Consider the following 17764-nt stretch of genomic DNA (forward strand, 5'->3'; position numbering starts at 1 on the left):
CGGAAGATCAATGAGCAAGGGGATGGGAGCGATTGGGCAATGGATAAGGGTTTTGACTTAATTTTTAATAAAATGGTAAACTAATTGAATGATGATCTAATTATGGGCTTGGTGTAAATATTACCACAATTTTAAAAATTTTGTCGATATGACCGTCTAACAATTTAATTGATTTTAATATAGTCATATGCCGTTAATATTTAACGAAAGTGAGTACGTGGTTGTTAACAAAAGCAATATAATAATATATTTAGCCCTTATAAGTTATAGATTCTTCCATTTTGATTATAATTTTAATTTAATTTAATAAATTTATTTCTCCAGTCAAATTGTGACACATGTCATCACTTATAGGTTTTTTTATTTTAATTTAATTAATTTAATAAAATTTCAATCCAATCGGTAGGTGACATGTATCATCTTTTGAATTGAAGAGAAAATAAATGATGTTTTTTGACGCCCAATGTAATTAAATTTGGATCCCAAGGGTGGCCTTCGCACGCCTTAACCACTAAGTTAATTCTTATGTTTGTTAACAAGTTAATACATATATTATATAACTTGTTGAGGTTTAGGTAGGAAAAAAAACTTAATTGGATTTGAATCCAAGATTTGTTAGCAACCAAGCAAGCCTTAACCAATAGGGTAAATCTTAAGTAAAAATTTAAACCTAGGCCAATTTAGAATACGAGAGAACTTAAATTACTGAAATAAATCTAATAGTTTATCTGTAATTGTTTTAGGGTTTTAATATTTTTAAAACTAAATTTATTGTTTTCGTATTTATTTTTTTAATGATTATATATATGAAATCATTAAAAATAATTTAATATTCAATTTATAATCATGAGAAAAAAATATTTAAGATTCAAATTATAAATTTATCTTTTGATTTTAAATTGTGCTCGTGAGTTCGAGAATGTTAAATAAATTTTTTAATTTAATTTTAAATATAATTTCATATATATAATCATTAAAATTAAATAAAATTTTTTAAAAAATATTAAAATCTTAAATCAATTATAAATAATATATTAGATTTTTTTTAGCAATTTAAGTGTTATCATATTCTCAATTGGCATCGATTTAAGTCCTCGCTTATCTATTTTTTTCTTTTCTTTTCTATTATTAACTATATATATATATATATATATATATATATATATATATATTCTAATTGATTCCTAAATATTAAATTTAACCTATTGGTTAAGGCTTGCTTGCTTACTAATTGATCTTTAGTTCATATCCAATTAAGTTAAATTAGTATTTTTTTCTGCCTAAACCTAAACAAGTTATATAATATATGTATTAACTTGTTGACAAGCATGGGATTTTTCTCAATGGCTAGGGTGTACGAAGGCCACCCTCAGGACCCAAGTTTAATTTCCTTAGGTGTCAAAATATATCCTTATATGTCACAATTTGATTGGAGAAATAAATTTATTAAATTAAATTAAAATTAGGATCAAATGAGAGAATATATAAATTATAAGGACTAAATATGTAATTATTATAATTTATTAACTACCACATAAGAACTTCTGTTAAATGTTAACGGCGGATGGTTGAAACCAATTAATTAGTTAGGTGATCATATTGATGAAATTTTGAAAATAGTTGTCATATTGACATCAACCCCATAGTTAGGTGATCATTCAAGTATTTTACCCTTAATAAAATAATTATTTTCTTACTTATTTTTTATTTTTTTATATTGAATCCTATTCCTTTACAAGTATTTTAGCACTATTATTTTAATTTTTTATCAAAATTTTCAAGATGAAGATTTTTTTGTTGGTAAAAGTAGTTAGTTTTATTAAAATACAAAAAATATCCAAGTTACAATAAAAGTTTACAATCATAATCGTTGTAACACCCTCAGATCGATGCCGGTGATCCGATCCGATTCAAGGTGTCACATCAGGGTTACCGGAGTGACCCATAGTAAAAATCTCAGAAAAATTAAAATTTTTGTTAAAATATGTAAAATCATAAAACAATTTATATATTTAAAATAGAATTTAAGAATATCCAAAAATAAAACAGATTTCAGACTCATATAAAAACAGAATACAACTTACATGCCCCCTAATCACATGCACAACACTTTACAAGCAACGCCGGTGTAATTCCTTTACTAATGTCAATAGTTGCACTGCTAAGATTCTTTTAACCTGAAATGATGAGTAAAAGAGTGAGCTTTGAAAAGCTCAGTAATACAAAACTATCAAGTGATGTTAAAGGACATGCAGATAAAAAGAACATCATAAATTTTTCTTATTGACTCAGTCGTCTGCAAGTTTTCGTAATGAGCTGAGGTTCTACTAATATTTCATCGAATAAAAGCCATAAAGATTTCAGTTCATAGGAAACATTCAGAGTATCAGGCTCAGGAGATCAGAATAGGATGTCTAGTGTGATCCCACAAAACCAGTGACAAGGTACAAATCTTTATAAAAAAGTCATAATTTAAAACATCTTTTTACAAACATAATAAAACCCTTTAACCGAACACCTTAATGCAGTTCCCTAGAACTGCATCCATAAGGACTTACCCTAAGCACACAGCAAATGAGCCACCCTAAAGGAGTGTCTTGGGGCCTGAGAGCCTACCCAAAAAAGTTTCTCAGGGCCTCAGAGCCTAGCCAAGGGTCAACTTAGGTTCGTAAGGAATTACCAGCTCGATCGATTTCAACCTATATAAGGAATTACCTGTAACACCCCCAACCCGTATCTGACCCAGATACGAATCCTAGGTGTCACATTGACTTTTCAAAACGTTTACTTTTACAATATCTCATAAAATTTAAAACTTTTATATAATAAAAGAAAATAATACATTAATTTACATAGATGATATCAAAATGATTACAACATCGATCAGAGCATTTATGATTTAAACTGTAATTACATACTGATATAATTATTACAACAAAACGACATACTATTTTAATTTACTTCTGATTTGATCGCTTCAAATGAGATGTTGTCTTCCTAAGCCTTAACTCGGGTCTTCCTATTTTTTTGTACCTACGTGTAAACCACTTATACGCTAAGTCATAGACTTAGTGAGCCATATTATAACATATAACAATGAATTCATGAAACATGTACTTCTATAAATTCCATAATAACCTTACCATTTACATATATTTCCTACACTATAACATGCAAAATTACAAAATGCACAAATGAAACATATCATCTTATGAGATTTTTAATTCAGTTTTTATCTTTTGGAATGCCCATGTACATTACTGAGAATCTGAGGTACATGAGTACACTGAGGTTGTGCACATATGCTGTCACCACAGTTCGTATACATTCCCACTAGGGGCACTTAAAATTGTCCCGAATAACCACTATGTCTTGAATGACCACTTAGAACCCTTGACTCTTGGAATGCCAATTATACCTACAGCTCACATATCATATAACATGGGCTTAAATATGAATACATGTCACATTTTCAAATCACTTCTATCACTTCTCATATAAACACACATCACATGCACATATATGATCATTTGTCTTAGCATACATAACTTGAAATTATTTTCTTATGGTTTCATTCATCACATATTATATCATATTAAAGCATGTATGAATTATGCACGTACTCATTATAATCATAACATATGCATGTACATTAATATAAAATTATGAATTCAACTATAGGAAATAGACTTATCACAAATCTTATTTCCATAAAACAATATCTATACTAATTATGGTATGCACTCCTTAGTCTTGCTTAATTCCCAATTCACTTGTAGGATTCTATCTCTTTGGATCGATCCTAACTCTGTGGTCGTTCTGGAACTTGTTTGTGCTCAATATCTACACGAATATAATCTAATGAATATCGTGGTTTGAAACACTCGAAAAAGGATTCATATTGATTTAAACTAAATAAAATACTAATATCAACTTCCCCAACTCAAGTAGTATCGGTACTACAAGCACAGTACTGATACTTCTTCTCTATGGTGTCGATACCCCCCGGTATCGATACCAAAATTAGATTCGATGTTTTCTGGTATCAATACCCTTAACATGATATCGATACTACTATACTATGGTACTGATACTACCTTCCCAGATATCGATACCCTTTGAATATCCTTACCCAAATCAGACCTATGGTATCGATACTGTTCGACTCAGTATCGATACCCCTATACCAAATATCCCTCTTTTTTTTCTTGAAGTATCGGTACTGGATGAGGCAACACCAATACTCAAGCCCATATTTTCACATTTCAACTCAAAAATTTACTCATTTCAGCTCAAACACACTTCATATCTTACTCCTTTTCATACACTTAACTCAAGTACACATACTTAGACCAATTTCTATTCATTCAACGTATTCTTAACCTCAAAATCCCATCCTCTATATGTAAATCAAGAATCACACCAAATTTTCAACATGTTCTAATATCAATTCTATCACTTCATATCTCTTAATTCAACTATTGACAAGTCAAATTTAGTTTCAAAATCCACTTATCAACTCTTTCCTAAGATTTCATTTAAAAACTCCTTATCTTTAATCTCTCCTAACTCCTTCATCTTTTAATTTGAAGATAACTTAAGCTTTCCTTAAGCTTAAGTATCACTTAAGGATCATAAACAACTCTTACATTCAGCAAATAGTCAACTAACAAGGAAACTCACCTTTCCTCTTAAGGTTTATGGGTGAAGAAGAAGAAGAAGAAGAAGAAGAAGAAGAAAGTTTTATGGATATTTCCTTTCTATTTTCCTCCAATCTCCACGTGTATATATCTCTTCTATATCTTAATTTTTTTATTCATTTCCTCATTAAATGACCATTTTGCCCTTTTTATTCCTCATTCTTTGCTATTTAGTCATATACAAAATTTCCAATATAAGTCTCTAAACTATTCAATTAATCTACTTTAACCAATAAATTCTGAAATTTTACAATTTGGTCACTAACCCGGTATTGAGGATGTTACATTACCAGTTTGACCGAGTTGAACCTGCATACTCCAGCCTACCCATACAATACCAATTAGAAATTAGATTGAGCAGTAACTTTAACATCAAAATAATGATCCAGTAGTATATAGTAAAAATGATCATGTAGTTATTTAAATCACATAAAAAATCTCCACCCATACACCATATGCAGTCTCATGATTTACCTAAGGGAATGTATTGGGGCCTGAGAGTCTACCCAAGAAAGTTTCTCGGGGCCTCAGAGCCTACCCAAGGGTCACCTTAGGTCCGTAAAAAATTACTAGCTTGATTAGAGCTAAACCTCCATGCTCCAGCCTACCCAGATAATGTGTAACATCTTAAAATCAGGGGCGACTAAAATGGAAGTTTTGAAACTGTGAAGTCTGATTTGGGAAAATTAAAAAGTTTAGGGACTTATTTGGGAATATTTTATACAGGATTGGTTGTAAATATTAAATGAAGTAAAGGGTAAATTGGACTTTTTACTAGAAATATTTTTATCTTTCTTTTATAAAGTGTAAAACACGTGGAGAGTTGAGAAAAATAAAAAGAAAATTATGGAGACTTATTGGTTTTTTTCCTCTTCTATTCACGTGGTTCCATTGGTAAGGTAAGATGATATCAAGTGAATGTTTCCTTTCATTTTTAAGTTTGGTTTAATTCTTGAGATGATAAGAAAGCTTAAGCAAAGCTTAAGGTAGCTTAAAACTCTAAGATGATTAAGTTGAAAGGATTAAATATGAGAATGTTATAAGTGAAATCTTGGAAAAGAGTTAGTAATTGAAGTTGGAAGTTAAATTTGACTTGTCATTAGTCAAAACAAGAAATTCAAAGTGTTAGAAACGAATTTAGAATATGTTGATAAATTGGTAATATTATTGGGTTCCAGATTTAAGATAGAATATTGGATATTAAGATGAGTTAAAGTGGTATAAATTGGCTAGAATAAGTGTAGTTAAGTTTAAAGGGCTAAAAGGAGGTTATATAAGAAGAATTAAGTAAGTTTGGGTGAATTTTCAGGTAAGAAAAGTGATTTATGGGCTATGGGTATTGGTACTACTTCATCAGGTACCGATACTTCATGAGTAAAATAGGGAAGGTGCGAGTGCACCCTGGACAGAAGTTTGATAAGTATGCGATCTTGGGGGATGATGTTGTTATATGCGGCATCGAGATCGCCAAGATTTATAAACAGACTCTAGCAGAGTTGGTAGTTGACATATCAATGTCAAAGTCTATAATCTTACACTCGGGGTATCGACACTTGAAGAAAAATATCGATACCAAGGGTACCGATACAATAAGGATGGTGTTGATACCACATTTGAAACGAGAATTACATAATGCAATGTGGGTATCGATACCTAGGCATGGTACCGATACCATAGTTAGGGAAGTATAGATACCTATATGGGGGTACCGATACTACTCCAAATAGAAAATAGAATTACGCCTTTCTTTTAGTCTAAGAAATTAAGGATCGAATCATGAGATTTGGAATGCTGATATGTATATTATATGTTTACTTCTGTAGATATTGATCAGATGCGAGTATTAGATAAAACAACAAGATAAGATCGAACAAGGAAGAAGTAAGAGATCGGTATTGACTAGTGAGGCTAGGTGAGTGCATCTTATTTTATAGGATTATATGGAAATTGGACTTGCGATAAGTCTATTTTCTATAGTTATAGTGCATGAAGTCTTGATTATAAGTATGTGAATGACATGAAGTGTATGTATGCTTGATTATATGAGTTGATATGTTCTTGTATGTGCTATGTGGTTTATGTAAAAACACTATTAAGTGATAATGGGAGAATATAAAATAAGTTATGAAATTATATGAGTATAAAAGATAAGTCATGTGATAAGATCTATGTACTATATGAAAATGAAAATATATGTCCATTAAGAGTCATAAGAGAACAAATATAAGTTATATGATAATGAAATATAAGACTATGTGAATACATGGTTATGAGATAAAATATGTAATAATAGGAGAATATAATGAAAGTGAATTCATGAGAAGCGATAAGAACAAGGTAAACATGTGTAACGGTTATATGAATAATAAAAACATGAGTTGGACAAGTACATAGTGGTATGATCAATTATGAGAATTAGTATAATAGAGTTATATGATTTAATGAGAATTGAGGAAACTAAATACGATTGAATTATAGAATGAAATGGGAATAGTATATCAATTAGAAAACTTGAATATAAAGTGATGATACGAACATATAAGATAAGTTATATGCTAAAGATCTATGAAGCTATATGAAAATGTTATAAGGAATATATGAAATTGAATTAAGTAAATAGATTAAATTAGTATATAAATAAAATACTATAAAGTGATATATATTTATAAATATGACATAGGTTATGTAATCTAAGTGAATACAAAGAAATGAAGCATAAGGTAGATGATATGATATAAGTAATTATATACATATATGATATATGATATCAAGTAATATGAAAGGACTTGGAAAGTTGATATAAGCTATGTGAAAGTGATCTAGGTGTCTATATGTGATATGTGAATTATGTGACAATAAGTTTTATGAAAATAAGTGTAGTGATTACATGATCACAAGAGATAAGTCAGAGAATGTGAATGATATGATAAGAAGCTATAAGCCTATGTGATATGAATAAGTGACTATGTGATAAGTATAAAGATAATGCCCATGTTATGTGTAAGGAGAGCTAAAGGTATAGTTGACATACCAAGAGTTGAGAGTTCTACGTGGTCCTTCGGGACATATATATAATCCTTTGGAACATATATGTTGTACTTCTGTACACTTATTTGGTCCATTGGAATATGTATATGGTTCTTATGGAGTGGTCCTTCGGGACATATGTGTTATATGTGGTCATTCGGGACATTTTTACGCGGTCCTTCGGGACAAAGTCTATGTGCCCCTAGTGGGATTTTATCTGTGGTGACAACATATGTGTACAACCTCTATAGACTCACATATCTATAGTTCTCAGCAGTGTACCATGGGCAAACAAAATGATTAACTTAAATAAATTGTATGAGATGTTATGTGTTTGATTATGTGAATTGTATGATATGATGTGCATAAAGGTTAAGGATAAGATTACATGAGCAAAGGAATGAATAGAAATAATATTGATAATAAAAAGAATGTGAATGATGATAATATTAGTATATATATATATATATGTATGCATTTGTTACATGAAAGGACATATAAACTTTGTATGATATGATATCATTATATGTTCATGCATTGTTAGGAGTTAAAGTTACCTTATATGTTTTTCAATGTCTCACTAAGTCATCGACTTAGCGTGTGAATGTTTCACACGTAGGTTCCGCGAGCAAGAAGAAGAGCATGGATAGGCAAAGCATGTCAGTTACTCCTTTCCAAAGATCATATCAGAAAAGCACATTTTGAATAATATGTATTTTGTTATATAGAAATTTGTTGGCATGAAATACAAGATTTGAGTTGGATCCGCTCTGATAAGTTTTGTAAATTCCTTGATATAAATTGTATAAAGTATGCAATTTGAGTTAATAAAAGTCAACATTTTCAATTTTTTTTGTAAAACTAATTGTTTTAATAGTCATTGTGACATCTCGGACTCGTATCCGGGTCGGATACGGGTTGGGAGTATTACATAATGTCCCAATAAAATAGTTTAAGTAGTAACCAATAAATTCCATGATCCATAAATCAAAAATGATTATATTTTTCCAGTGAAAACAGGTAACCAAAGAGCACATATTAGGTAGCCATGGTTCATAAACAGTAATCCAATAATTCATTAAATTTAAAAAAACATGTTTTAAAATAGATAAAACAATCATATAGCATATAAGGAACACACTAGAGAATCCAATTATTCTTCAGAGGTACTTGGTATTTATCAGGTATGAAACTACGAAAATTTTGTAATTTGATAAAATTTTAGAAATAAGATCCCTAAAAAGGGTTCGATAGCTAACGGAGTAATCAGTCATTCATAAAGTGATACATCAAGATCATTTAGTGTTTGGATATATCTGAAGGGTAATTAAGAACGGTCGCATCAGGATTACTTAAAATTTGGATATTCCATGGGTGATTTCGTCGATCAGTTTCACAAGGGCATTATGGTCATTTGATTCCTATGAGATTTGATAAATCAATTTAATAAGAGTAAGCATCAATTTATAGAATTCCTGGTTTCAAACATCTTAACATGTTTTCAATTCCAACCGCATTCTACAAATCCTAGCAAAGGCAATACTTATCAAGTATGTAGGCAAAGAAAACTTCACGAATGTTCATTTCTTAAAACTAACTGCATTGTAGAATCGAACTGATCACCTTCAAAACCATCTTTGAACTGATCTTAAGGATATGAACATGTATTTAAGTGATATTTTATTAATTTTTGTATTTTAACAGTATTAAGGTTGATTGACCTACTTAGGCCATGCTCTATAAACCTCAAAGACGTTACCACATTTAATGTTGCACCGGTATCTTAAGAAGTTATCCAAGACATTTTCTCAAACCAAGTCATAAGGGTATTTAAGTTAATTTGGTGTTCGAAGTTGATTTATTCATTTCATAGCTTGAGGGTATTTATTCATTATAAGGCTTAAAGATATTTTGGGTTATTTTACTCTTCAGGGGTATGTTGGTTATTTTGTGGTTTAAGGGTATTTCAATCATTTCCTTCAGTATGATCTTTCCATTTAATAAAATTTGTCTGAACAATGCGAACATAAATAATACTTTCAATGTTTTATCCTTTGGGTATTTGCTGATAAATCGATAATTCTAGGTATTGTACATTCTTGGATGTAAGTTCTAATTATCAATGACTTTCCGAACATATCAGGAATTTAACAGGTGAATCAACAGTTTATCGGATTAAACATGAATTCTCAGGGTACTTTCACTGTGACGGTCAGTCCGGACCATTTTACCTCATATGTTAATTTTGTAATTTCTTAACCAAGTGATTTCAGTATTAAAGCTTTTAATAAGAACAAATAGAATTTATAGATTCTGAGGTTATTTCCTTTTCCAGATAATCACTGAACTTGAAATCATTTCTTATCAGTCTTCTTGTGTCTATGCATATAATCTTAGCCTTATTCAGTTTAATTTACTTTATTTCACATTCCGATCGAGTTTAGAAAATGATCAACTACATACATGTGACCAATTATATTGATCCATGCAGTAATCAATACAAACATGTTTCGTAAAGCATGAAAAAGGTAGTAATATATTACCTCAAGTTTTGATCCATAACGGTTAACCAATTAAACTCCATGGCCCATAATGTCTCAGATACATGTCAAAACTAATTACATTAGAAATAGAACTTAAACGTGAATATCTGTATCGAATCGGGAGATAAAATGTCAAAAAATAACTAACCATAATTGAATTTGGCGAAAAAGTCCTAAGAAAAACAAACTCAGGATGTCAACAAAACCCAAAATATAACTTTTGAATTCAATCTCACCAACTTGATTTCTAGCTTCCAATATTTTTCTCATGAACACAGACCATCCACCGTACAAATATGACTTCAAATAATTTTACTCGCCATAAAAATAACTTATTAGAATCTAATTAATAATTTGGAGACCTAATTGTTAAAACTAAAAACTTTAGGAGTCAATATACTTTTTAATTACTAAAATCAAGGACTAAATTGAATTGATTTAAACTATCATGGCTTAGGTGAAATTTTATTAAAACTAGAGGACAAAGTCGAAACCATACTAAAAATGGAGGACTAAAGATACAATTTATCCTTCATCCATTATCCACCTGTCTCAAAACCCACGTGATCCTCACCATTATTATATTTCACGTAACATTTTTTCCCTTAAGCACTCTTCGTCCAGTGTTCTGTAAATGGGACAAAAATGGCCGACCGAAAATCCAAATGTCGGTGACCCCAAAGCCGCTCATCACCATCGATCGCAGTTCGGGACCCAAATTACACCATCGAACTCTCCTCACTCTCCTCGTCATGGATCTTGTCTCCCTTCACCGAGACTCGCGATGGACGATTGTAGTTCTACAAGAAAAATATCGAATGTTGATTCCAAGGTATGATGGCCATCTAGTTGTTAAGAACAATTTCATAATTGGGATTTCTTGACGGTGGCCCAGATCGTCGGGACCAAAACCTAAAAGCTTCGTTCAACTTTGCTCTCGTTTACACTGTTTTTAATCGATTGGATTATTTTGGGTCAGGATAATGATTGTTGGATCACCTCTCCACGAATAGTACTCCAGAGGATCTTAGAAGGAGCACGAAAGTGGATGGGACCATGAGAAGGTTTGGTGCTCATACACTTCCTCAAGTACCTCATGTACTTCATCTTATGCCTGACGAGACCACCAGACATGCATATCTCTTCGCATCTAACGACGACAACCTTTTGACAGTTCAATAACTCTTTGGCTAAAATGGAAGCTAACCTTCCCAACATGCAGTGCCTTGCATCAACTATCACCCTCTTCGCGTAGATCCCTGAACCTAAAACCATATCTTCTCTGCTTTGATAGATTAGGTCGCCTGCTGCTGCTGCCGCAAATGCTTTTTGTAATATAAATAAATCGATTCCTCCTCAAAGAATTCTAATTTTCGGTTTTAAACTAAGCCTTAAGCAAAATATCTTCCAAATTGTGGTTCTCTATTTTCCATATTATAAAAATAAAAATAATCAAATTCACATCAATCAAAGAAAATGAGCTTTCACGTGGACTATAGAAACTCCTAAATCCAAGGCATGGAAATTTACACTTGAAGTCCTTCAATCTTCTAAATTTTCTTGTGAACTTATCATTATAAATAAAAAAACTATTTCAAACTTCCTAAAAATTTTAACCCCGAATTAGGGTATGACAATCGTAAACTAAACACATAATAAGTACATTTTTCTATAGTCGATAATACAAGAAACTAGCCATTTAAGATCACATAAGGGTCATACAAGAAAATTGTTAAAAAAATTAACCAAATAAACTCAAAATCTACTTACATGATAAATTAAAGCCATCAAAACAAAGATGTAACATTATGAATGTTCAAATTACATTTTTTTTAAGTTTGTTGATTGAAAAATCATTTTTTTAAAAAATCCTAATTTTAAATATTAGAAAGTGTATCATATTTGATTAAGTCTATTTGATTAAATGAAAATTTTATTTAATATTAAATTTAAATTTAAATATGAAAAAAAAAAGTTTAAGGACCAAATTATAAAAAATAAATGTGATAGATTTACTTAGTTATTAATCCAAATTATGGATTTAGTGGAATAAAATATACACCCCAATTGTGTGTGTAAAATATTAATTGTTTTTGAAATTTCAAAAAATTGAAAAAAGGGAGGAAATAAAGTTTATATTAGTAAGAGCGTTAAAAACACTAAGTTTATATCAATAACTACTTGGTTTACTGAGATAAGACATTAAATTCCTATCGTCCTCGCTTTTGTAGTACTCGATATGGATTAGAGTGAGATTTTTTTTTCTTACTTCATCTTTTCAATGTTTCTCACAACCATTGATGAGTGCTTGAAAATTTAGTGATTGAAAACCCAAAATCTCTTAAATTTCTCTAGTACATGTGTAAACCAATCTTAAATTTGAAAAGTTCTTAACTTATTCTTTCATTTGGCATTTAATATAATCGAATTTCAAGCTAGGTATAGAATTTTGTAAACCCTAAAGTAAGATAGGGTTCATACATATTCAATAACGAGTTTGATTTAATTCTTAGATGCTTGAATGAGTTATTAATTTGTATATATAAATTTTCTTAAGCTCAAGGGGTGGTGGAGGCATCAAAAAAGGGAGAAGGAGAAACTAAATCAAGAAAACTAGGATAAGGTGCTTCAAAGCTTGGATTTTGAGTAAGTATAGTCACCCAAATATCGTAATAAAATTAATGATAAATAATGATTTATCGTATATTAGGATTGTTAGAATTATAACAATTCAAAATCATAATCACTTCTAAGAAGATAAAACAAACAAGATTAAACTCCTAAAAAATAAGAAAAATAAATAGAAAGAAAATACTCTTTTTGAGTCACTCATTTGGTGCTTTAGATCGTTGGTCATCTGTCTCCCAGGATATAACAACTAAATGATCAGCTTGTAGAGATCACAAACTATCATTGCCTTTATCTATCACCGAAAAACTAATGGAATGAGAGAAAATATTTTCAATATTTTTGAAGTTCTTGAATTCTGAGATGAAAAACTTGTGAGTAACCTAGTAGGTTATCACAATATTTATAGGGAATTTTCAAGAGATATCTACTCAAAATATATATCTTTTAATATTCAAATTTAAACAGATAATAATATCTTTTCATTTGAAATATTCAAAAGATATATATATCTTTTACTATTCAAACTTAAATAGATAGTATCTTAATATGAAATATTCAAAATGATATAATTATCTTTTAATATTCAAAGTTAAATAGATAATAAATATCTTTTAATTTGAGATATTCAAAAGAATAATTATCCTACTAATATTCAAATTACAAAGATAAATATCTTTTAGTTTGAAATATTATTTTTATATGAATTTAATTTAAATATTAAATCCATCAAATCAAACGGGTATTAGCTTACTCGATTCTATACCTTTGAGTATCATTGATATAGCTGCAAGGGATGTACATGACCCTCTTTATACTAAGGGCTGATGTAATTTAAGAATTCCTTTCAATTCAAAAAAAATTACATTGACCCAAACTATGATGACTTGAGTTAAGGGATTAAATTGAACCATATGTCAAGGTTAGGCTTGATTTGATTATTATTTGAGCCTAAAACAAGTTAAGAAGAGGATTTTTGAATGAAGGTGACAAATAGAGTACTTAAAGGGTAACTAGATCATTTTAGACATTTAAGGATGCACGATTATTGGCCTGTTTAGATGTGACCGAGGGAGACAAAGCGGAGCATATGAGTTTGCTTGTAACACCCCAAATTCGATCCACTATATGATGTGTCTAATATGACATATTGGGCCATCGAAGTAATTGCCAAATTTAAAATATTCTCTCTTTTTCTATTATAAACTCAAATCATTGTATGGTATATTAAAATAGTGAAATTCATAACAATTATAAAATATTTATGCAAAACCAGAAATTTGTGACAGTTTCATATAAATGAAGATAATGGAAATACTAATGAAGTTTACAGATCAAATACATAAAGAGTTCTAAGGATACACATGTCTTGTGAAGTAAATAGTATTGTACTATGACGAGCAAGCATTGAAAACCTTGTTGTGACGTTGCTCCTAAAACAAGTTTAACTACTAACCTACGAACGGAAACATATAAACGATGAGCTTTAAATAGCTTAGTGGTACATTTCTACTATACTACATGAAATTCATAAGCATAAGCATGTTATGCAGTATAAGCAGAGAGGATTTAACTCTAACCATGTTATATCATCAATAACGTATCATCCTAGTCTTTAAAGTCTATATGCTACATGATAGAGTTATCATCCGCTTTCTAGTTTCACCTAGCATCAGTTAACCTTCAAATCTCACGTCAAGCATATGCATGTAACAACATTGACACCTGGTAAGAGTGTCTCAGATATTTTATGGGCCATGAATGAAAATTTAAAAATAGGCCCCTATAATTTTTGAGTTAAATATATTTTCCTCTCAATTCCTTTAGACATTATTCTTCTAGAAATTAGAAATTTCGAAAGCCTAAAATATTAAATGTTTTTCTTCTCAAATTTGAAGGAATTAAATTTTGGGTCTAGTATGATGTTTGATTTTGAACAATAAATAGATTGGTTTTTTGAAAAATATTGTATTATTTTATCGTTAAATCGAGATTTTTATATAAGACCACACATATCAACATTTTTATACAAGGCCAATCAAGGTAGCATTACTACACAAGCATCATTTTTCAACCAATCAAGTGAAGACATTTCCTCTCACGTCACTTTGTAGCACGTTCCCTCTCTTAGAACATTATGCAATGGCGAATTAAACTTTTAATAACTTATGTCGTTTAAGCATTAAACACTTTCATTTTCCACATAACTCATTTCTAGGCTTGAGATGGCTTATACGTCATCATCTCAAAGCTCACTTTCATTCTCGACGTGCTTAGGGATAATTTTGTAGTTTTACCCACCTAAGGGTATTTTGATAATTTAACACTTTTGATGATATTTTAATCACTTAATACATTTAAGCATCCCATTTTAGGCTTATTCTTTTGTTACAAATCATCCCTTAATCTCATGTACATTTTAGAAGTTAAACTTTGACTTTTTAAGCATGTAGTATCCATACTATATATAGGGTATCGATACTCAATCCTAGGGTATCGATACTCAATCCTAGGGTATCAATAATCAATGACGATATCGATACCAAAATGGCACACTAGAATCTCAATCTTGTTGATCCTAATGAACAATATCAATTCCTCCAGTATAAGTATCGATACTCCTAAGGTAATTTACCTAGATTTCTACACTACATTCATACAATATCGATACCTAAAAAACAATATTGATACCAAAGCCCAGAAATAACCATTTTGAAGCTTTAAAATCAATCAAAAACCCTCATAAACACCGCCTTACTTGATTCCTAAGACTTATGGAGGCAGCAATGGGTCATTTAACATCAATTTTTTCACACATTTAACAAGAAGGCCATCAAATTGAATAATTACATGCTTGGAAATCGTACACTCCACATGAGAATATCCAATCTTTAGTCAACATGAGAATGGAATGATCCAAAGGCTTGCATCATAGAATCATGAAGTTCTCGAATAGTCATCTCTCTCAGTCATTCATGAACATCCTCATAGTCACCTTAAGCCTCGTCCCCTCCTTGAACATCTTCTCCATCACTATGATTTGATTATTCTCCTCTAACTTAAACATAATTCATAGAAAATTTGAGTTGCTCGTTATAACTCAATTTCTCCATAGAAGTACATCCAATGGTCGTCTCAATAACATGATCTATTTAGGCTCATATAAAGTGTCAACATCAAATATGCAAAAAAATGTGACAAAGGTACATATGGTATACCAAAGTTAGATGGGATTTAGCCTTAATGATGCTTACAATATCATTGAAGATTGCATTGGTCAAATGGAACTTGTGACCCGCCTTGATGCAATGTATCCACTAATAGTCAAGATCGCAAATGGTTGAATACTTTGTGCTCCGCGAGTGAAAAACATGAAAGATGATCAAGTGGAGAAACTTGTCATAAAGGCTTAATCGAGTAGCACCATTTTTTTAACTATGTTTTTCCATAAAAAATGGACCCTTGTCATTTGTATAATTGGTATGGGGTAGGTTGCAGGCTTGGGCGACAAAGTCTTCGAAGATAGTTATGAATTTACCCATTATAAATGATTTGATGGTTCGATAAATCATTCCATCCGAAGATTTAGAGGAAGACACGCGTGTATTAGAGTGAAATACTCGAAGCGTGATAGAATAAATTTTAGAAAATCTATCAATTTTATATATTCAAGTTTTTAAAGATATGGTGAACTCAATTCTCTTAAAAACATAAATCCAATAACACGAGTTTCTTTAACATATCGAGAAGAAAAATGAGTTCTAAATCATTGGGTAACATTAGCATTTCTAAAATAATTGTCTAATGGCTTAGAAGAAGGTGGAGGATAAAAATACACTCAATTTCTCTTAGTGACCATGCATTTTCGTTTAGACATTTTAAAAATTGATTACGATGACAAATAACCAAATTGATTTTTATACACACTTATAAAAGACATTCACTTGATTTTTATACCTAAATTGTTAGTCCTTGACAAATAATTATAATGTTTGGTTATTATAGGAACTCGTCTAATTTTGTAACATGTTCTATTCTTTATAGGATAAATGTGCAGAGTATAATCATGATCATAGCAATGTAAGTATTTGTCATTACTAAGTTAGATGAATTATCAAAATTTTAATTTGATGAATTAACAAAATATATGATAAAATAAATTTAAGTCATAAAACATTAAAAACATGGTTTTCATAAAGTCAAATAAATATTATAAATTTAAGACTAAAATCGTAATCACAAACTTATTAGGAAATAAATATGTAACTTATATAATATCAACTCCCCTTACCAATCGCATTTAACTATTATATGTGAACAACATGAACTAAACTACCTTAATAGTTAAAGGATGGTTCTTGTCTCTAGAGGTTTCGGATTTGAGCACCAACGTCTGTAAAGGTGTTTCAGTGTTTATTGTCAAATAATTTAAAATTTTTAGAACAAATAATATGTTGTAACCACCTCAATTTAATAAATAAATATTATATGTTAACACTCAATCATGCCTCAAAAACATAAAATCGTACAAAACAACATAATAAAGAACATAAACAATAAGTTTTATCGCTACCGAGTTAGATGAGTTATAAACATTAATAAAAGATATGAACTTTAATTTATTATTTGATGTCAAAATTTAACATATATTTTGTTTCTTTTTTATTGATCTAGATCTAGAATGATTGATCGATCTAGAGTGAGTATCACGTAATATCCGTTGAGAAACTCTCAACCATTTAATATTTAAAGTACATACCCCTGACCTACAAAATGTTCGAACTTAGAACTCAAAGAATAATAACAATTCATTAACCATTGAGGTCACTTAATTTGTGTTATATTTATTTATATTGAATAGGTATG

General features: G+C 30.2%; 1 protein-coding gene across 1 annotated transcript; it reads right to left on the reverse strand.

Moving 5' to 3' along the window:
- Positions 1-10989: 10989 nt before the first annotated feature.
- LOC120199690 (60S ribosomal protein L13a-4-like) lies at positions 10990-11545 on the reverse strand. Its single transcript, XM_039200711.1, has 2 exons — positions 11270-11545; positions 10990-11070 (listed from the first exon to the last, which is right to left on the reverse strand). The coding sequence occupies exons 1-2, from the start codon at positions 11543-11545 to the stop codon at positions 10990-10992; spliced, it is 357 nt and encodes a 118-aa protein (XP_039056642.1).
- Positions 11546-17764: the final 6219 nt, after the last annotated feature.

The sequence above is a fragment of the Hibiscus syriacus genome, unplaced genomic scaffold (assembly GCF_006381635.1).
Source record: "Hibiscus syriacus cultivar Baekdansim isolate YM2019G1 unplaced genomic scaffold, ASM638163v2 tig00000340_pilon, whole genome shotgun sequence".
Lineage (NCBI taxonomy): Eukaryota > Viridiplantae > Streptophyta > Magnoliopsida > Malvales > Malvaceae > Hibiscus > Hibiscus syriacus.